Genomic DNA, 23,152 nt, shown 5'->3' with positions numbered 1-23,152 from the left:
AGCCTGCTTGATTATACGCGATGTGGGATTATAAATCTCAACAGTACTCAAAATAAAAAATATGTTGCACAAATTATGTGAGATCATCTCTATATATTACGAATAGTCATGACCATAATAATTACCTTGAGAACTAGATTTAAAGTCATGACCTCTTCAAGTACAATTTAATTTGTTCAGCTTGTACTTCAGAACTAGGAACTATGAGCGGCGAAAGCATATTTTCCTATCCTTTAAAGAGGCCTCTTTTTGAATTACCTTTACTTACCACACTAATTCTCCCTACACAATAGTGCCATACTGCCATTAATTCCATTAAAACATTATCAACATTATTCCTTAATTTCAATACATAATTATTTTTCACAACACACACGACTTTCACTACAACATTACTTTTCACAATGCCCTTAATTCCATGACAATATTATTTTTCACAACACACACAAAGACTTCATTAAAACATTACTTTTCACAATATTACAACATCAATGCCCAGAAGGACCAAGGAAAACTGTAAAACAACTATACTATACATAAATCATCGCCATGTATTTGAATGATTCCAAACCAGTGGAATCACTAAATGCATGACTTTCAAACAGAGAACAGTTCAAAACTCATAAGAAGCTTCACGCACTTGTACTTCTCTCCCTTGCGACTGTACAGTGGCACAGCACGAATTCCTGCTCTTAACTCTGACAGCGGCAAACATGTTTGGCCTCCAAAATCATCCTTTTCAGACATGTCATACTCATGAACCTCAATACGAAGCAAAGCGAGCTCTGGAACTGTCAACGGAAATTCAAACTCCTCATTCCAAACTGGTGTCCAGTTATCCTCAATTGTCTTTGTCTTCTTCATAACAGAATCTGCAGGAACTCCAGCAATTCCAACCTGCAGGGAGATCAATTCAATATATATATATAAGAATAATTATCTCTACCATCATCAAATTTTTTCCTTAAAATACCGCACAGAATAAAATAAAAAGTAATCCAAAGACTCAAATATAGTCAACCAAGAAGGTGGTAAGACACTTGCTGAGTTCCCCAACAGCATAGAGCTTGGGAAGCTCAGACTGGTCATCACATCATCCAGGGCGGACATCCTCGTTCACTCTGACATCATCACATGGGAATGGGATTATTTAACAGAACAAACTAATTTACACATCAATGAAGTCAGCAAAGAGGTAAAGTATAAGAAGACCATATATTGTCAAAACCACACAATGATGTTAGGAAACGTGGAAACTACTTGAAGCTTTTCAACAATAACTTTTAGCATCATACCCTTGTATAGAAGTCTGAGGGAATATACGCCAAAGTGTGTGTGCTGAAAATCCATATGCCAGCCTTCTCCCATATATACTGCACCTAATAAGTGATAAAAAGCGCGAATCAGAATAAGGAATAGAGAAGTTACTCAAACTGCATGCAAGTCTAACTGTGCATTATAAGATGAAATTACCTTCAATATTTGCTTCACAGGTAAAGTTGCTCTAGGATCAAAGACCTCATTGTGTGGACCAACTTTGAGTAGAAATTCAGGTTTTTAATATATCCACACCCTCCATTGGCCCTAAACATTCCCTGCATCAACCATAGTGATCTGTCAGATATCCCTGTCATAGTAAATTCACATGTTATCCAGTGCAAGAAAATTATGAGCACATTTGTCCAAAGCTGATTGTAAAGTAAGATGCTAAAGAAGAATCAGTAAACCCACTCAGTCCAAAAAAACTGAGCTGTCAGCTAAGACAAAATCGAATATTACAGGCTGGGGTTTCCCAAGGGTACTAGACTAATCATGAATTTTACTTAGATTGGGAAACCTAAGGTTTTTGAGAGAAACACTAACCCTATTATTTAATGTATAAACTTTGTTCTTGCTTCCCTACAAGTTTACATCACCGAGATAGCTGCCACTTCCTTCCAAAAGCCCAAGGTGATGGAGATATAGGTACCAGCGCGCATCAGGGCCCCATGTATGACCAAGGTCTAACACAACACAATCTTAACAATAGAAAATCATCATACTTTGGACCCTAAGAATACAGATATGAAAGAGGGCACCAAAAGATAGAGAACCCAAAGCACAAGTTCTCATGTATAGCTGTATAGAGATAGGGAAGAAATACAGAATAAACAAAGCACATTACTTCTTGCTCTATAGAAATAGAGATAAAGAGCTTTTTAGATGATTGAAGACACTCTTGCATCTTCAGTTATTTATTTATTTTAATCCACTAATATCAGATGAAAAGGTAACATCAGGTAGCTGTGGGATGAAAACATATGTACTTTTTTTTATTCTGAAGGGAGACAAAAAGAAGCAAACCTGCATATTAAACGCGACCATCTGAGCACCGTGCATCCATCCGATCATTGGGTTGTAATTAGATGAGTTAAAGCGTGTTCCCTTTGGGTAAACTCTGAGCAAATTCCTGTGAGTGAACCTAGAACATATGCAATCCTCATTATAGTACTGCTCCAGAATTTATAAAGTAATGTGTATAAGGAAATAAGGACAATCACACTGTCCATGAACATCCCAAAATATCCCATGGAAGAATCTTCTTTAGATTCCAAAGAGGTGCAACAGTCTTTTGAAACAATTAGAAGTGGTAAATAAGAAAACACAGAGACATGGTAAATTACAAATAGAAGGATCCAGAGACATGGTAACATTACAAATAGAAGGATCCTCACATGGGAACTCTTCTTAGAAAATACAACACTTCACGAACACTTGCTTATCAAAAATCGTATTTAGTTTGGTAGATTTTGTCCTCTGATCCCACAAGTACTACTGAAGTTAGCCTGGAACAGCTAGCATGCTGCAACTGCACAGGGCTAATAACCTCCATGATACTTTGTAAATCTGTATAAACTGGCCATGATGGTTGATGCAAATAGTACATACTGTAGCATATAGACTACATTACAAATAAAGCAAACTATTTTTGAGGAAGCACGGTCCAGTTTGGTAAACTGGACATGGCAAGCACAAGCAGGGACCAGGGAGCCATGCTTAGGAGATTTCTAAGTCAACAAATATCATCTTTTATCAACTGATTGTGAACCATCGATTCTATATAATGTTTCTGGACCACAAGTTATGCTATACCAATTTTAACAACCAAAAACATGTCATAGACAAGAATTCAACAATCATTTGAGTGGATGAATTGCTAAAAGATGATAATTCCTAATTAGAATGCCATCATGATCCTTCAACACTATCTTATATCACACTACCATTCTACCAAGTCTTTGGTAGGAGCCCAGAAGAAATTTTGTGAGATTTCTCAAAATATTTTGATGTCAACTTATCAAGATGTGGGGTACCAAATATTCAGACACTAGCCAAACTTTTTCGTTTTTTGTGCCCAATGCAAATACTCCAAACTCCAGTTTTTGAACTTCAAACTTTTTGGGATTACCAAGATTTCTTCTATGGTTAGGAGATTCACCGTAATGCAAGCAAGAAATTATTCCACTAGAAGACTGAGATTTCAGAAGATGCACCAGTATTTCTCGCTTGACACTAAAGTGTGACAGAAATGTTATGCAACTAATTCATTTTATACAATACCTAATTCCTGAGCCTAATCTTGCTGGAGTTTTAATAAAATACCTGACTATATTGGTTCCATGAGTAATTGCAGCCTTCTCAAGTGCGGTTCACTCAAGCTTAGGGCGCCTGACTTTGTTTGGGTCAATCTTTAGTGCTTCTTCTATTCCACCCTTTGGCTTCCCAGCATGAATGGAGATTAAACGCTTATATTCGGTTCTGTACTCTGCTGCTTTGCGGTCTCCATCATCCAGATCTTCATCCTCCGGAGAGTCTTCTCCTACATCTGGATTGCTCTACCAGAAAGGATAAGCAAACAATTAAGAAGAGCACATATTGATACCAAATCTAGATATTCAACTAATTCAAAGCTCGGGCACCTTATCGTCAGCTTCAAATTTGGGTTTAAGGTCCGGGACTTCCTTTCCCCAGGCTTCTTCCTCAGCTGAATCATTTCCCTTTTGTGAAACACTTCCCTTTTCCTTGATACTTTTTGCCTCGAGGTACTCTTTTGGTGGTTTTGTCGAGATAAGAATCCTTTTCTTCAACGACTCTGGTGAAGGGAATTCCTTCAAACATTCGGGGCCAGGGGTAAACAGCATGTTCCCAAATGTTTCAGTGACCATCTAAAAAAAAAGCTGATTAATCATGAAAACCCAAAACTCAAAATCATAAGGAAAATTTTACACAATGTCAAAAGCTCACCTCAGCCACTTTAGCTTGAAGATCTGAGGTAAGGTGGTCTTCTAGTGTTATAACAACAGGATATGGAGATGCAGAAAAGGCATGCTCCTTAATGGAACGCAAACACTTAATGAGTGCCACAGGAGTTGTCAAAGTCCTACACATGCGTATAGAAACCAAATCAAAACAAAAGAACTACGGAGACTAGATTATGTATGATTTTAGTGAAACATGGAAAGTAAGTAAGGGATTGTTTCCTTGCAAAAGCAAAATATATTCTAGTAAACCCACCGCTCAGTAGAAAATTTCATGACACGGAGCATACATGAGATTTTCTTTTACCACCCTCAAAGACCATTTTATTAAGGAGAAATTACATTGGAAGGGCACAAAAGGACTTCAAGGGAAAATTCCCCATTAAAGTTTTTGAAGCTGGTGAACAAATTCTATGGTATGCTTCCATCAAATGAAGATTCTTCCCTAAAAAATTATAAAATGGGTTATCCATAATTCCCTTGTGCAATTAAAACCACCTATAATGATTCTGGTCTCTAAATTTGAGGCAAGTGACCTCAATTGCTGCGCAGCCGTACGACTCCACTGTATAGTTTGGTCTTTTTGCAGTAAGTGTTCTAATCAAGGAAGGAGATCATCATAGCCTCAGGTTCACTGGGAGCTATAATGAGAGTTAAGTAAATAAGTAGTTAACCATAAAAAAAAAAAGGGGAGCTATAATGAGACTGGAGAAAGAGCCTTGGTTTTGAAGCAAAATTGTTGCTTGTATTATATGTTAGCATCACACTTTTAGACTGTTAAATTTATCCATGTTTTCATAGCAGAGCAGTGATGTTCTACACTTCTACCTGCCTTAGCAAAAATAGTGATGACCAACATGTATGTAAGGAATTACGATTTCTTTACTCAAAAAAATAAAAAAAGTGAAGTAAAGAAGCTAGTTTACAGAATGGCAACTTCATGAAAGAAAATATCATTCATTCTCTGGTGTTTGACAGCTTTATTCTGAGAATCTTATCTAAGATCCCAGGGTATTATCTATTTTTAAGATGCCAAGCTGAATAAGTTCTGCTAAAAATGAAGACATTCTATGGTTTTGTAATCCTCTTCAAAAGAAGTTATCCAATTATCTTGAATTGATGGCACAGGTTTTGGTACACTTTAAATCGATTATAATAAAATCTATTACGGGTCTGCATAACTACAGCTTGTTACTTGCACACAAAGACATAACAAAAGGTGTTCAAACAAGTTTAACTGGGATACGCAATTCAGCAGGTATTTAGGAGGAACTGTTACCGACAATAAAGCCTTTTATCAGACATGGGTAAGCTTGACAAGTTGAGTCTGAATCACAGTACGTTAGAGTACGAGGTTCTTAAATATTTCCTTACCTTCCATGAAGAATATCAATATCATCCTTTGTGGAATTAGGCCACATGTCCAGCTCAATTACTCTAACACCTCTCTGCAGTGCCTTTATGATTGGAACATCACTGCAATCACTACTGAGTTGATTTCCAGTTAGATAGGAATTATGCCCAGTATATATGAAATAATGGGATACTGGAGCGCTCATATCGTGGTGTACCTGGAAACAAGAAAAAGAAAACTTAAGATCGAAATGAATCTGAATTGTGGTTGACAAATTATCCATTAGGAAATGTGGGAAGCTGTCAACAGTAATAATAGTTATGCCCTCTCTCTCATAATAGCCATTAATTTTCCACAATGTATCATTTACGTGATAAAAGAAGTATATGAACCAAAAATATTTACCATGATTTCATGCAACAAGAGACTGGGTTTTCCAAAAAATTATCATGTCTGACATTGTACCCAACCACTAATTGCCCACATATCAACATATGTAACTGAAGCAATACTTACTCTGATAAAGTTCAGCTATAATCTTTACATGGATTTGTTCCACGATAAGATGCAAATATGCTTCATTAAATGCACTACTTAATTTTTACATTTTTTCTAATGTTTTATTCAAAATAGGAAGTTAAACTATTTGCAAATATTGAAGACCAACCAAAGAACAAAAAACAAAAGTATAAACTACTATGTCAACCAAACTACCAACTATAAATTGCAATCATCAAGTCACTTGTTAAACATTAAAAGACATGCATTAAATGGTGAAAGAGTTAATTTGCAATTTGGAAAGTCTTCTTAGCTTCATGTTAACAAAGTTTAGAATATATGAGTCAACAGTTAGATTCTTCATGTTAACAAAGTTTAGAATATATGAGTCAGCAGTTACTTGGTATACAAGAATAAAGAGTCATGTTTCAGTAACATAGTCTTGTTCTAGACTCTAGAGTCTTCATTGATGCCCTATAAATAGGGCACTACCATGGACGTGTAAACAACAGTCCCAATAACAATTAAGATCAATTCAATACAATTCAATTACCAATACTTCTCATCACTTTATTCCTATTGTTCTAAATTTACGGTTTAGATCTAGGAGCTCTGCACAACCCCATTGGGGTGTGCATCTCCATGCTCCAATCATTGATTCATCGTTCATATATCAATATTAATTTATTATCTTCTGCTTGCGTGCTCTAACATTAAAAGTCTCATCCCCGCAATAGTCATCTTCCCCCAATTCATCACCATCACCATCGTAATCCTTTACACTCCATCCTGTCATCTCTTTTGCTCCTCTACGCGACTAAGCAATCTTCCTATCTATTCAATCTAAATATGAGTAGCTCCAATAAATTGTTCCTGCAAAAATTCATCTCTCAAACATATGGAAGTGTTTGGTGTTTGCCCCCGGTCAACTTACGTTGAAGAGAACTTGAGAGTTCTAAAGTAGCTAGGAATCTTCAAACAAGTGTTGCCTGCACTTCAGAATCTGAGATCTTAAATAGAGGTAAAGAGGACAACTAAAATGGCTTAACAGTTCAGACTCGAGGCACATTTCACGGGTTTCTTTTGCTTAAGTCACTTTGAGAAAAAGTGCACATTCATGTAATCCTCTCTTTGGAGGAAACTTCCTTTGCTTTGCTTTTCGCTTCAAACATTGCTTCAATAGATGGTGGTTTTGGTGTTGGTACTCTAAAGTAGAAGTATTTATAATTTTGAAGTTACAGAGGCGAAGCTACGTGTGAAGCTTGTGCAGTTATTCATGTTACTATACAGTTGCTCTTTGGCTCTTCATATATATAATACGTACACTTAGGGGCTATTCTACTGTACAAAATGGTCCAAATTAATCATGTTGATCATCATTTTCGGGAATTAGTTGGCTCCAACATTAGTATATATGCACTCAATATAACGCCACCTTAAATAATACAAAAACTGAATATAACAGATATTCAGATAACAACTTTGCTGCTCTGGTTGCCAGACATCTATATTAGTGGATGAGGCTTTCAGCAAAGCCACATTTTCGAGCTGTTGAATCAACTAACACCTAATGATATAAACACATAATAACTCTTAGTGTGTTTAATTGTAGAAGGGAAATCTAACAAGTAACAAGGAAACTCCACTTTCTAATTCAAATTTTCAAGACTTGATGCATATATAGGGATGGGATAGATGCTCCCTATATCATGAAGATTTGCAATAAAAAAGTGGGATTCCCTGGGAAAAATCCCTTTGTGCAATCTCACATACCCTATAAACCACGTAAGGGGTACACTCCCAGACACCTCTACTTCAAAAAACATTACTGCATTGCCATTCCCAACAACAAACACACCATTCTCAGTGCAATCCCCTTAATATACACATTGTTGTAATTCTCTCCATTCTAAATACAAGTAAAAAGTATGTAATTAAATAAATCACAAGAGCATGTTTAAACATATAATCCAAACACAGTAAAGTAGGATAGAGAGATTATTACCCCAAGAGAAGGTGAGAGAGGGGGATTAGTATCGCCGAAAAGATATCGAAAAAAGGAATCGAGATTAAGAGCCTTCCTATGGAAAAGATGCTTGAAAGTGTCAACAACAGATTGAGCTTCTTCTCTAGTAGCATTGACATCACGTTGATACTCAATCAAGAATCTATGAAGATGATCAACACTCATAATACCATTTTCAGAGTATGTCTCAAAAAGGGTCTTGATTTCTATTGGTGCTTCTGCTACTGTGAGTTTAAATCTCCTTCTGAAACAAAAGCAAACTTTGTATGTTTGTTTTGTAGCCATTTTAATAAGTTACAAAAATATAGCTGAGATCAAATGTGTGTGTGTTAATATGGAATGAAGATGATGATGGTGTGGGACCCAAAGGTAAATTAGGTGTCGGCAATTGTTTGTTATATAAGTTTGATGCTAATCTTCCGCGTATTATTTCCTGTACTTTTGTCGGACCCTTTTAATTTCTAACTTTTTCTATATGTACTCGTTTTAACTCTCTTTTTTCGATAGAATATTGTCGTTTTACTGAATTCTACTTTTGTTTCCAGAAGATAGGTAAGCATTAAATTTTTGTATCCACCAAACTGGCATGCGGCTGTAACACAAATCTGTTAACTTATGAATTGATTATGGACTTCAATAGCACTCAACGTGTGATTACCTATATTAATGATTATGTAAACAAACAATATAATTAAAGGATGGGGCAAGAAAAAAACTAATATTTGGTTTGGTATATGCCACTCATGGATAAGTTTACTATGGAATATGCCACCCTGAAAGCTGAAATGAACAATTTGTTTATTCAAAATTAAATTTAAATATTACCATGGTCCCAACTTTAAGGTGTGTTCAGTTGTCAAGGAAGGTATTTATACTAAAAATAAAAAGATATAATACTCAGATGTGTGAAGAGCAAAGAGCCAAAGAATCAAGTGAATTACATTTTTAGTATCTGCTCATGCTGCATTCTGCTGCATGTTTTTGTTAATACTTGTTCGGTACAATATTATGGCTGGGGAGTTAACATGGACACGGTTGATAATCCTTTATTAACAAGCTCTTCTAAAAGTTCTAGAAAGAATTGGATCTTTTCCCTTCATCTGCACACGAGTATTCTATTGCAGAGTGCAGACTGACAACACATACTGCGGATTCTATTATTATTTTAACATTGAAGAGTTGGTTCTCTATACATTCTAGGCATTCTGGCCCGATTTAGTGAACAAACGAAAGTTTTAGAAATCATCATGATGTTGATAATTGCTAGATGCATGCGTTTCTCTGTACATATAATACATTTTCCTTCTCATGAATAATACTCATGGGATGAAATCTTCTTGAACAAAATTGAACTGCAACTCGACGTGAGAATCCACAAAGGATAGCCTCCAATCAGTACCAACTCCAGCAGAGCTTCCTCTCAAAACTAAACAGTAGCTCTAAAAGTACAACTGATACTAAGCACATTCCAAGAGCATCACTAAATAGAAGAACCAAACTAAACCATGTCAAACAAACTTGAATTGCAAAAGAAGCTTTACAGACCGAAACTTCTCTCCTTTACGGTTGAAGAGTGGGACTGCCCTGATTCCTTCCTTCAACTCCCAAACCGTAGACATGTTTGACCACCAAAATCATCCTTCTCAGACATGTCATACTCATGCACTTCAATCCGAAGCAATGCTAGCTCCGGCACAGTCAATGGGAAAGAAAACTCTTTGTCCCAGACAGGTGTCCAATCATCCTCCATTATCTTTGTTTTCTGCATCTTGACATCCCGCGGTACTCCTGCTATCCCAACCTGCCAGATAAATCATAGTAATTACTGCGTTCAGGGAATAAAGCTATCCTGCAACACCTCTGAGAATCAGGATAATTCCGTATAGCCATCCTGTCTTATAATATTAAGAGGAAAACTACCAAACGATGTTCACAAAGAGTCACAGTTTAATTGCAGTGTTTCAATTAATTCAATATACGCAAAGAAAACCAATAGGCCAACGGCTCCACTTTTCATATTATAAGAACCATGGCCATATCCCAGATAGATAGTAAAAGATTGAAACTGTACGCCCAGTCACTGAATATAAGTGCTCGTGTTACTCTGCTACAAGAATATTAAACATTTAGCCAAGCAACCTCAAGCAAATAGGATATATTTCTGGCATAGTCGTGGATCAGGGAAGGTTACCAAGGATCAGATCTGCTTCTGATGAACTAAACAATTAGATAAAGAAAAACCACACCAGAACTAACCCTTGTATAGAAGTCCGGCGGGGAGTAGGCATCAAAGTGTGTTGGGTTGAAATCCAAACGCCATCCGTCTCCCATATATACTCTCACCTGCTCAACAAAATGAGTGCTCAAACAAGGTCTACTTCAGCAAGAAGCATGCACCATGAACATAAATATTACACACTTTCAAGGTTTTCTTCACTGGTAGTTTAATTTTAGGATCAAACAGTCGATTGGACTGCATCAGGATATCAGGTTTCTTCACATAGCCACAATCACCATTTGATCTGAACATTCCCTGCATCAACCAGAGTGCTCTTCCATATCCCTGTCATGGAAAATTCACCTCTTAGTCTAATAAGAAGTAGCAACATTTACAGTGAACCAAATCTTTTAAGCTCTATTATCGGAAAAAAAAAAAAAAAACTTTTAAGCTGAAGGTATAAAATATGAAAGATGCAGTTCTTTTCTAAAAGGCTACATTATAATAATGATAATTGTTAGTAAGCAAAATGAATTAGTCTAGGAGCAGTACTGTATGTTATAATGCAGACAAAGGTTAAATATCTATCCTGCGGTTACTTGATTCAAAGAGAACTAGGATGAAAACCTTTGTTGTTCTAGGAGAAGTTAGTCTACTTGGTCAACTGGCAGGACAAGGTGAATAATTTCCCCAAATGTTAAAAGGTCATATTGGAACTGAAAGGAGTTGGCCTTCGAACATTTCGTTCCTTAGAAGGCTATGCGGAAGTTGTTTCAAAGATTCGTACAACCCAAAGTTACTCCAAAAGAAGAAGAACACAGTAGCACTTTCAAATTTCAAAATTTTATCAGAGTTACAGGTTTAACACGGCTTCTTCAACATTGGAAATGATATGTTTTTTGCAATGTTAGAGTAAACACCAAACCATCCCTTACAGAAAGTAATAAACTGTCATTAACTCCTTTTGGTATTAATATCAGACTAAGACTTCGACTTGCTTTTCTCACTGAAGACTGTAATTTAGCTTAATCCAAAGTGTAAGTGCTACTAATAGGATTACAAGACAGTATGAAACACCAAGTTAGTGCCTATTAGATATAGTGAATGAAAGTCAAGTGTTTCTAAAACAAAAACCTAGCTTAAACTTAACATCTGGAACATATATAATTCTCATCACCAAAGATAAAACCTTACCTGCATATTGAAAGCAACCATTTGAGCTCCATGCATCCATCCAATTAGTGGGTTGTAATTAGAGGAGTTGAAACGAGTACCTTTTGGGTACACTCTCAGAAGATTCCTCTGGGTGAACCTAATAGAAAAACCCAGCATCACAATATCACCTGGGTTATAATATAAACATAAAAAAGTGCATTGTGGAACAAAGAAGAACTGAGATCTTGTTGCTTGAGTATTCTAAATACCTGACAAGAGCAGTTCCATGATGTGCTCTAGCCTTTTCAAGCTTTTGTTCACTCAGACTGAGGCGTCTAACGCTAACATCATCCACTTTCAATGACTCCTTCAAGCCACCCTTACTCTTTTTAGCATGGATGGCAATTAAACGCTTGTATTGTGGTGCTCCTAACTGACATGATTTACGACCGCTGTCAATTATATCCTCTTCATCCTGAATCTGATCACTCAGTTCACTGTCACTCTACCAGTGAACATTGCAAAGGTTAATGGAGTAAGCAAAATACTAAGTTGAAAAAGAAAATACAATTTTTTTCCTTACTTTATAATCAACTGGAAGTTCAAGTTTAGTGTCAGGTAACTCCTTGCCCCACGAATCTTCCTCAAACAAATCCTTGTCCTTATAAGTCTTACCTTCAAGCCGTTCAAGGTATTCTTTTGGTGGTTTGGTGGACAAAATAATGCGATACTTCAATGCTTCCGGCGAAGGAAACTCCTCTAAACATTCTGAATTAGGGTAGAACAACATTTCTCCAAATACTTGAGTGACCATCTAGAGACAAACAGTTCTGAATAAGAAACGAAAAGTAGATAGGTAGATAGGTGCAGAGGTTTTAGGAAAAGAAAATATTTAGTTACTTCCAAAATGAAATACTAACTTGCCTCGGCTACTTTAGCTTGAAGATATGGACTAAGGTGGTCTTCTAATGTTATTACCACAGGATATGGCGATGTGGAAAATGCATGCTCCTTAATGGACTTCAAGCATTTAACGAGTGCCACAGGACTAGTCAGGGTCCTAGAATTATGGAGATTGGAGAAAGCATATTAGTTCAAGTTAATCAGAAAAGCATATTAGTTCAAGTTAATCAGAAAAGCATATTGGTTAAAATTAATCATGGATATGCTGAGATAGCTTAATTTTCTGGCCACTCGTTCAAAGATTACCCTTGATTGGCTCGAAAAAACTTTTAAGAGTGGTCCAAATTGAGGTCAACAGCTGAGCATGTTTGCAAATGTGTGAAGAGTGAGTAGACTCGAGTTCCAAGGACGAAGTTGTAACATGCTTGCCAATGTGTGACGAGCAAGTGGCTTCGTGTTCCACGAGAAAACGTTCAGGAAATGGGCGTTTTACTAACACTAACACGTAAGTGTTTTGGTTCCACAGTTTTAGCACAGAGTACCCTTTTGGTTTAAACTTCGTTAGCATCATATACATTGATTGTGATTTGGATATATAATTGTAAGACTGACCAAGATTCATTACAATCATGCAATCCACCCAGTGCTTCTGTTGGATTCAAGAAACAATACAAAAATCCAAATCAAGTATTCATAGGTTTTTTGTAATGGTATTAGCGTCACCTAAAGAATACAATCTCTTGCATTCACTTCAGCAGTGTGCTCAAACTAGTGAAGCACAGCTTGTGTCAGGTGAACCGCCACCAAGTCCATTCTGACTAAGAGTTTGGGATAACCAAGACCTTGATGAACCAAGAGACTGACCAGTGAAACCTCATGAAACTTGAAAACCAAGCAATCAATACTTTGAATCCCAACCCGATTTATTAATTTCCAGGAGGCCATAACCTCAAGTATCCACAACTTTAAACGAAAAGATTATAATTTTTTTGGTCTTATAGCCATATACCAATCATTTCCATGAGTAGACAAATACTTAATGAGCATTTCTAGAGCAAGAAACGAACAGAAGGTATAAGCAAGTCCGAAAAGCATAAAGCATGATTGACTTAGTTTCAAAATCAAAAGAAACTAAACTTTACATACCGTCCATGAAGAACATGCACATCATCTTTGGAAGAATTAGGCCATATATCTAGTTCAATTACTCTGACACCTCTTTTCAGCGCCTTTTCAATTGGGACTTCACTGCATTCACTACTTAGTTGGTTCCCAGTTAGATATGAATTGTGACCTGTATATATGAAATAATGGGACAGCGGAGCCTTCATATCATGGTAAACCTGAAATAAAAATAAATACCATCAATCACAGTACCGAAAACGCGCAATAATCTACTAAAAAAAAGTTTGCATACCTGGTTTCGAATAGCGGAGTTAAGATCATCAGAAAAGAGATAAGACTGAAAATCTTCTGGTGTCAAAGCATGTCTAGTAAACGCAATATGATGTCGTCGGGACATAATTTGCTGAATAATCTCAACAGCATCAGAAAATTTAGCACAAGTTTCACCTTGAAAATGAATCAAGAAATCCAAAAGTTGATCAGCTGTCATTAATGTTCCTCCATCTGTAAACTTGGCAAACGCTTCTCTAATATCGAGCGGCGGTTGTACCTCATTTATCTTGAATTTTCTTGTAAAACACATGCACATCTTATAACTCCCCATCTTTATTTATTCAATCTCAATTTCGATTACAATCCTATCGAAATCGAGATTGAATGATTTTGATCTGTTCATTTAAATATAAAATGAACAGGTCGAAATTCGGATTTATAAATTAACGTATCAAGTTTTAGAAATTATCGAAAACAACGGAAGTTTTGGTGATTGAAGTGGCTCCCTCCCTATATATGCGGAGCAGTTGTAACTCATGACTCAGATTTGAGACGTTTACGTTTTATATATTTTAAATGAAGGGTAGGTTCTGACTTTTTTTTTTTTTTTTTTTTAAACATTTATTTCCCGCCTTCGGTGTATTTTTATTGTATTTTAGAATTTTAGGTGACACAGGGATAGACTGGACCATCTGCATACGGCAGGTTTATGCCGTTTATCCTCCCTCCCCAGACAACTTGTGTTAATTTAAAAACTGAATGACAAGATAAATGGATCTAAAATATTGAGAGTAGGTTTGTCTAGGCGTAAGTAGAGAGAGTAGTCCATGTGCAAAACGGGACAACAAGTAGGAGTATTTTCATTTCATTATATTACATTGGTGCAAACACATACATCTACAAATTATATTATTACTATAAATTCAGAAAAAAAAAAATCGTAATTTTTAGTGTGAAACACAAAATCACCGACCACAATTTATAATAAAGAAAGACTTGAGAAGTCGTCTTCATTTTTTCCATAAATGCGCTGTTTAATGGATTCACGGGAAGAAAGTGAAAGAAGATTTCACAGATTCCTTTTAGACTGGTAATCAACTAAGCCACTTAGGTGTCCCTTATTGTGTCGGCCAAGGGTAAGGTGGCATGTTTTCTGGTTGAACATGGATAGCTCGTCAGCACCAACATTTTACCATAAAAGAAAAATGGGAGGATCCAGGATTCCAGGTGCGACGAGCAGCCGTGATACTATATTTTCACTCCCAGTATACAGGGCATATGACTGTTCATATGCACATCAGGGTGCATGTTCCACACAAATTACATTCCTTCCTGTTTTGCTGATGAAGTTCCATGCGACATATACGTATGGGCTAGGAAACGGCTAAGAAGTAACAACCCACACGTTTTTCTTTTGTCAATATGCACTTGGTGACGAAGTAAAAGAAGAATGAAATACTTTCTGTGCAGATTATCGTCACATTGATTAAGTCCTAATATCAATGGAGCCATGGAGGACCCAAATTGTGTAGTTTCTTCTTAATTTTCGTTGTTCAAACTGACTGACTCATGGAGAGATGTTGCAAATGTAGTAGTACTCATTTTTGTATTCAGTTGAGCATATTCACAGGGCAGTAAATTCAAAACATATGGCAGTATGGCACCACCTCAAGGTCAAATTTTCTTTTTTTCTGGTCAGGTCATGGATTCAAATATCCAAAATATTGGCATTATACTAACAGAAACATGCATAACATAAATTTTCGAATTTTACTTGCAAGCTTACAGCAGCCAAAATTTATAAACTGAAACGACAGATACAAGCACCTCCTGTCATGTTATGATTCTCGAAAGATTCAAGGTTAGAGTCTTACAGAGGAGAATTCTGACAGGAAAGTGATACCACTAGACTGCTCTCATTTTCATGATCTTATACACGTTCGTTTTGAAAGCTATGGCCAAAATATGAATGTTTCTACGATCTTGGTTCTCTTTGTATGGTCCCTCTGTCATTCAAAAACAGTAAAAATTTACAGGACACGGCATTCGTGAGTCGCCGACATGATTTTGGACAATTGGACCGAGGCCAATACCCGGTATAGAGTACAGACCACACTACCCTAAAGCATAGCTCTTGTAAAAATTGCTCTATAATCTGTTTGCTATATGAATGAAAAGTCCTGGCAATATGGGGTCTTCATATTAACATTAATTTATCATAGAGGGAGTATTATTATTAATATAATTATTTGTTTATATCAAGGCCCAAAATATCGCCGATATATTTCATTTTTTAGGTACACCGAAATAGAAATATCCAATATATCTCAACCGAATATTAAATATGTTTTTTTTCCGATATATTTCGCAATTTATGATGTAACGATATATATCAGTTGATATATCCAATATAAATTGTTGACTTTGACTAATATTGTTGACTTTGACCAATATATTGACGATATTTTCAATATAATCAACGATATTTCTAATATATCAACATACAAAACAAAATTTTGACTAGTCAACAAAAAAAATATATATCTCCGATATATCCAATATATATCGGTTTTTAAGTATATCGAGATATTCACCGAATTTGATATTTTGGTCATTGGTTTATATATACAAGATATTGGTCAAAGAAGAAGAGTAAAACTACACCACAATATGACACAGAGATGGCCATACTGCTATCACCTTAAGTGAAAACGACCATACCCAAGGGTAAAATTACACAACTGAATGCATAGAGCACAACACACTGAAAGTTGGAAAAAGAAGAATCAGAAACCAAAAATATGTAGCACTCATTTTTGTCCCTCGGCTGAACTCATGCAATAGATTGTAACTAAGTAATGTTGTAAATTGTAACCCACCATCCAAGGGTCGACTTTTACACAGCCACTCCAAGTTCTAAAAGTAAATTAAGTGTGCTTGTCTGCTTCTACCAAGGAATCCACTCCAAGGGATTTTGTATAATACCACCCTGTCATGCATACACAAAAGTATAAAACTCTACCATAAATTCCTCAAATTTTGGCTGGTAAGTTCTGCTGAGCCTCGTCTTCACTGAATTTCCTATAAATAAGAATGATTTTACGGATCCTAACCATGAAGAATAAAGAATCCTTAGTTCAGAAACAAGAAATCATGCAATGAAACACTCAATATAATTACCAACTTCTCTGCAAAGACTAACAAATCTCACACCGTCCTAAGTCCATGGCAAGCATGAAGGTGTCCAGTGGTCTGCTACTCAAACCTTGGGTGGCTGGGCCTAAGGTCTTTGGTGTGCTCCCCACCTTCACCAAACAATTACCATCTAGTCATTTGAAAGAAATTCTAGGAAAAGGTTGCAAATTCTACCGTAATATTCAAAATTCTAAGCTGCAAAAGGCTTGAGTCTTTTTGAGGAACATCCCTCTCCCTTGGCATTGGCAAACAATCCTTGTTTGACAAAGTGTAATCTACAAGCACTATGCAGTTCCCTTCACTTCAGGAATAACCAATGTCGGAATAGAATAAGAACGTTCATTGCAACAATAAAAAGTGCATCTCCCAAGTACTGTGCATGAATCCATTTTTCTTCCTTATCATCCAACCTAAACACTTCGCACCCCGAGGAAAGATCACAGCCACCACATATTAGTCCATGGTGACAAGATATATGCACATTAACAAGACTAAATTCCCCATTTGACTCCAATAAATCTTCCCCTGACCATAGCCAAATAGGATTTGCTACTACACACTAATTCTGTGGGTTAAAAACAAAAGTTCTCCCCGTGCTGCCTACTGCACAGAATTGACCTTTGTAAAGTATTAAGCTGTCAAATCGGCAGTTGTCCAAGTCTCATCAACAGCTCGAAAGCAAACCAAATATCCCCAAGTATGGATTGCCAAATCTCCCAAATAATGGATCACCATGGTTACAAAATCATCAATAATTGCATTTGAAGACAAAGGTTGATAGTCTTCACATCGTTGATTAGAGCAAGCATGACATGAAAATGAATCCCTTCTAGAAATATGGAAATGACCATTAAGTGTTCCTATATATCCATTCAAAGTCCTTAACCAAGCACAAAAAAAAAAAAGTCAACAAATAAAAGCGTGAACTCATACTAGCATACTATATTGTGTCTCCAGCAGACCTAAACTAAATGAAAAACAACCAAAGCTCTTCTCTTTCTATCTCTTTATGCTGTAAGTAAAATGCTGATAGTTCAACGCGTTAAACAGAAGCCTCCCGTTTATATCAGTCTGCAATAACATTTCATCCAGTATGGGCTGAATGACTGAAAAGTCCTAGAAACATGAAGATTGAAGATCACTAAATGTCCTTACAAACCCAACCTATCATATAGTCATACTTCATTTGTTGCCAGCAAGTGAAACCTACTCATTGAGACCGACACATTGTACTAGGAGTGAACATCTGAAGTTTTAGAATTTATAAGAAAGTAAAAACCACAAAAATCATCTGCACTTAACTATGGGGACAAACATTAATTTATTCGTAAAAAACAATGATAGTGCATATTCAAAAGGAAACAGACTTACAAGTAATAAACTCACAACTATAAGTTAAGATGATAAGACAACAAATCAACAACATTAACTTTACCGAACATGTTCCCAAAGCTAGCAGTATGCAAATTTGTATATTAGCAAATAAATTCAACATCTACTTTGAAGCTAACCTCCAAATAGCACAAGTCTAACCGAACTTGCCCTCTTCCAAACACCATCAATGCGTTTACAGCTTACTCTGAACGATGAGCGAACCTCTCGACTCCCTCATCCTTAAGATTCAACCCAACCATAGCCTCACCCAAACCACAACTGACCTCAGCAAGAATATCCGGATCACTATAATGCGTCACCGCCTGAACAATCGCCCTAGCACGTCTAGCCGGATCCCCACTCTTAAACACACCAGAGCCAACAAAAACACCATCACAACCCAACTGCATCATCAAAGCAGCATCAGCGGGTGTAGCAACACCACCAGCAGCAAAATGCACAACAGGTAACCTCCCAAGTTGTTTAGTCTGCATAACTAAATCATAAGGCGCCATTATTTTCTTAGCAAAAGTAAACACTTCATCATCATCCATATTCCTAAGTTTCCTAATATCACCCATTACATCTCTCACATGTCTAACTGCCTCAACAATATTCCCCGTCCCGGCTTCCCCTTTGGTCCTAATCATCGCCGCCCCTTCTCTTATCCTCCTCAACGCCTCGCCTAAATTACGACACCCACAAACAAAGGGAACTCTAAAATTATGTTTATTAATATGATTATCTTCGTCCGCTAAAGTAAGTACTTCACTCTCATCAATGTAGTCAACCCCAATCGCTTCAAGAATCTGGGCTTCAACGAAATGACCAATTCTCGCCTTCGCCATTACGGGGATGGTAACAGCTTGTTTGATTTCTTTGATTAAAGCGGGGTCGCTCATGCGGGCCACGCCACCTTGGGCGCGAATATCCGCGGGTACGCGTTCGAGTGCCATCACCGCGCACGCGCCCGCTTCTTCGGCTATACGCGCTTGTTCTGCGTTGACTACGTCCATAATTACTCCGCCGCGCAACATTTGGGCTAGTCCTACTTTTACTGAAAATGTTGATGTCGTTTTTGATGGTTTTGTTTCTGTCAGGGATGCATCTCCGTATAGTGTGACGACGCCGGTTTCTTCTGACATGGTTTTTGTTCTTTGATTCACCTCGAGATTTGTGAATATAATATTTTTGGAGATGGGAATAAAACCCTACAGGGATATTAAATACTGAAAATATATCTTGGATTTCAAGGCCCATTAAGTTCGGCCCTGGTATTGTCTAATGCTTTTCTTGTGCAATGCCCTTGTCCATTTCTTGTACATCACTAACTATCTTCCTTTTATCTTGTATCCATCTCTCAATAAAAGCATGATCTGCAGGCTGGAGAGTGCAAGGAGGAGAAGTCGAAGGAAATGCAGTTGATTTTGTAAGGAATTCTCTGGACCTTGGATCAGCATAGCAGAGAATGGACTCCTCACAAATCACTTTAGCAGATGGAGGTGGAGTTGGCTTAAAACTTTGCAACTTTGAGTACTCATTTATCAGGTGATACATGTAGTCATAAACCTTTTCCATATCCAATGTTCCCATCAAATCTTGCCCTTCTTTTCCTATTGCTTCTGCCTATGAATAAAAACAAAATAATATAGCGCGCACTAGTGTCATTCAGATCAAACATATATATTCTTATTTTGTAATGCATATAAGAAAGACTGCTGCATTATACATTAAAGTGACTACTATCATCAACCAACCAAAAGATATTTCACCTTAAAGGTCTCCTTAAAAATAAAACTAAGTGTCCTCTGCGCCATTTTGATATTTTTTAGGACTCCCTGTCTTTCAGGCTGACACGGAAAATAGGGCCCGGGGTTCTATGGCTTGGCTGAAGCAAAGTTATTGTTCGCTACGTTATATTTTATAAGCTTCAAATTATCATATACGAAGAACAAAGGAACGTATGTACTAGTTTAATTAGAAATAGTTCAGCCTAAAAGCTATCAATTGAGTAGGCGATTTAAGAAGCCAAAGTGTACCTGTGATGGGTTTGCGTTGCTCCATTCAACAGCATATTTGATGGACGGGCACAAATTGGCACGAGAGATGGGCCAGTGGTTTTGTTTTGGAATGAGACCACGACTGAAGAAATCTTCAAAATTTGGTGATATTATCAGTGCAAGTGAACCGCAGGATAAAATGTATTTCAAGCTTACTGACCAAGCAAAGCCCTCAGCATAGATTTTGTACCTGCATTAACAGAAATACCTTTAACGGTATGAAAAACTCATTTTATGTCATCATCTGAGTTGAATTACAATGGGACTGACCACTATGAATATTTGAAATCTACAAGATTTTCAAGTGACCAGGAAATTTTGACCATCACTTTCAATTCAGGGAGGTGATCTATATCCCGACATTACGTAGATATAAACCAAACTCTAGGCCATTTTGGAGAGTTTAGATCCATTAAATCTACCCACAGTTTTCATTTAATTATATTTCAATAATTTAGCATCATAGATTTTGTAAATGGATTACAGAATTCCCAAATTCAGGAGATTTGATCAAGGATAAGAACACTACATATCTTGTCAACCAGGGAGTCTTAATGAGTCAATGTCTATACAAGCAGTAAGTATGAGGTAAATCATTTATATCCTCGCGGAAACGTAGTAAAAGTGACCCAGCAACTCACCGATGTTTACACTGGTCTGCTAGCTTGGATTGCTTGAAACCAACTCTTGTTTCTTGTACCCAATCCTGCACGATGGAATAGTATCAATAAGCTTTTGGCATACTTCTGAGAAGGTTAATGAGCTAGCAATGTCATTGACTCATTACCTTACTACGTTCACAACAAGTTCAAACCGGAGAATAACATAGTTCTAGCTTGCTAAATAAAAAATGTACCTGAATGAAAACTTCAGCACCCCACTTTGTAGTATCATTACAGCGTAGTAAGTCCGTGCGAACTGCGGATCCAACATATGGGTTGCCTTTCCAGTAAGCATGATTTCGTTTCCTTGTCCAGTTCAGAGCCTTGGAACCTTGCTTTATGCTTCTAAATTCCTCGTCCCATGGTTGTATATTTGTCTCTGGCCTTCATATTCAGGAACAAGTGTACACTGTAATTACGCTTCTAATAATTACATCAAAAAATTATAACATACCAAAAATGAGGAGAAGAAACCTAACAATGAAACTATTGATGCTTTGTAGGATTTTTTGTTTTTTTTGAAGCAAAGTTGAGTATTTAGCTTGCAAGGTTAGCTGTGCCAGCATTCGTTAATACTTAATAATTTGGGTTCCCCAAGGAAACTCAGAACCTGAGACTTCCCTAGTTCCCTTCATGCGCTGTGTAGTCCAACTGTCCAAACCAGCTGGCGGTAGACGCTGATTAGTATGTAGTACAACAACACCCTTTTACCACAACCTAACCTCCTCATAGAGTCATAAACCAACAATTAACATAGTAAATCAAATTTTGCACTCTAGGCGATGCTGGTTAACTGGTTATTTTGGTTAACTAGTTCGGTAAATGTGCTTACTTACCATCCCCAGAACGACCAATCAGGAAATGGGATGTCGAAATTCCATTCATTGGTGCAATACCGAAACAATGGTGGTGGTGGCCACCTCTTACCGGGCCTATATTTGCCCCTATTAACAAACGGCCTATCCATGCAATCAAACATGAGATCAACATCTGGTACCATGCCTGGATACCTCTTTAGAAGTTGCAAAAACCCCCATATCGTGAACATTGCTCTAGTTTGCACACATGCAAAATAGTGTTCCACGTAAAGCCTCCCGTCCACAATCACAATTCTAAATGCCGCAAATCTTTGGGCCTCGATTAATTGTGATGGAGATATTCGAGACTGAGCCCACGGTTCAAGATCGTGATGAATCCATCGAAAGAAAGACGGACATGTAGTACTTGCATTGCCATAGTGGGGCAGATCATGATGTTGGTGTCGATATGGAGGCCTAATAATTTCAGATACACAAGACAGGTAGGAGCATTTTATGTGATTTAAGAGTTTGCCATACTGACTGTTGTTATTGTCATTGAAATTCTTAGGCGCAAAGCGGTGCCACGGCGTTGGGGCTAAATTGTGTCCAGCAACTGTTTTCGTCCGAGTGACAATTTGCATTGCCATTTCATCCACCTGTAATACAGATTGATGAGAACTGTTTTTTGAGCAAAATAGTACTGCTCAAAGCACTCACAGGAAGCGGTGATCCCAATGTGAAATCACCAGTTGTACTATTTCATTGAGATTCAAAAATACATTGCATCCAAGCAATTACAACCACCTATGAGCACTTTGAGCAAAACAGATGTAAAACATAAAAATGTAGTAACAGAGAAGGAAAGAGAGAGACCTTGACGAGAAGGAGAGATGAGAAAGAGAAGAGGAGTAAAAGAGAAACAACTTTGAATATAGAAGCTCGTTGAAGACAGAGGACTGCATGACATTTCCTAGTAGATGTTCCCATATGTAAATCTGTAATTCACGATGTAGAACATCTAATAGTAATGGTCAAAATTTTGTATCTTATTTATTAGTTGGGTTTTCTAGCAACTCTCGAGTCCCAGCACGAATTTGGTGCACCAAGGTCTAGGTGCAGCTTGTGTTGTGGCTTTCATTGCTTTTTCAGACCACAGAAAACAAGTTAAGCTACATTCACAAAGTACATGCATATAGAACTAAGAAAGTGAG

General features: G+C 37.1%; 2 protein-coding genes and 2 pseudogenes across 4 annotated transcripts; all 4 read right to left on the bottom strand.

The window, feature by feature from the left end:
• Nucleotides 1-310: 310 nt before the first annotated feature.
• On the bottom strand, nucleotides 311-8,738 carry LOC147489663 (phosphoinositide phospholipase C 2-like; annotated as a pseudogene). Its single transcript, XR_015200712.1, has 9 exons — nucleotides 8,156-8,738; nucleotides 5,673-5,869; nucleotides 4,285-4,420; nucleotides 3,960-4,205; nucleotides 3,643-3,875; nucleotides 2,330-2,461; nucleotides 1,472-1,614; nucleotides 1,296-1,378; nucleotides 311-897 (listed from the first exon to the last, which is right to left on the bottom strand). The product of XR_015200712.1 is annotated as a phosphoinositide phospholipase C 2-like (transcript).
• Nucleotides 8,739-9,309: 571 nt separating this feature from the next.
• Nucleotides 9,310-14,354, bottom strand: LOC147489662 (phosphoinositide phospholipase C 4-like; annotated as a pseudogene). The gene is made up of 9 exons (XR_015200711.1): nucleotides 13,870-14,354; nucleotides 13,599-13,795; nucleotides 12,474-12,609; nucleotides 12,133-12,363; nucleotides 11,819-12,054; nucleotides 11,589-11,706; nucleotides 10,596-10,739; nucleotides 10,433-10,519; nucleotides 9,310-9,977 (listed from the first exon to the last, which is right to left on the bottom strand). The product of XR_015200711.1 is annotated as a phosphoinositide phospholipase C 4-like (transcript).
• Nucleotides 14,355-18,349: 3,995 nt separating this feature from the next.
• Nucleotides 18,350-20,067, bottom strand: LOC147489661 (putative pyridoxal 5'-phosphate synthase subunit PDX1). The gene has a single exon (XM_086569815.1). It carries the CDS (start codon nucleotides 19,562-19,564, stop codon nucleotides 18,620-18,622), a length of 945 nt encoding a protein of 314 aa, XP_086425941.1. The 5' UTR covers nucleotides 19,565-20,067; the 3' UTR covers nucleotides 18,350-18,619.
• Nucleotides 18,350-22,937, bottom strand: LOC147489660 (uncharacterized). The gene is made up of 6 exons (XM_086569814.1): nucleotides 22,815-22,937; nucleotides 21,978-22,597; nucleotides 21,336-21,525; nucleotides 21,121-21,185; nucleotides 20,459-20,669; nucleotides 18,350-20,045 (listed from the first exon to the last, which is right to left on the bottom strand). The coding sequence occupies exons 1-6, from the start codon at nucleotides 22,926-22,928 to the stop codon at nucleotides 19,701-19,703; spliced, it is 1,545 nt and encodes a 514-aa protein (XP_086425940.1). The 5' UTR covers nucleotides 22,929-22,937; the 3' UTR covers nucleotides 18,350-19,700.
• Nucleotides 22,938-23,152: the final 215 nt, after the last annotated feature.

Source organism: Coptis chinensis, chromosome 7, assembly GCF_015680905.1.
Source record: "Coptis chinensis isolate HL-2020 chromosome 7, ASM1568090v1, whole genome shotgun sequence".
NCBI lineage: Eukaryota > Viridiplantae > Streptophyta > Magnoliopsida > Ranunculales > Ranunculaceae > Coptis > Coptis chinensis.
This window is presented reverse-complemented; position numbering and strand designations above follow the sequence as displayed.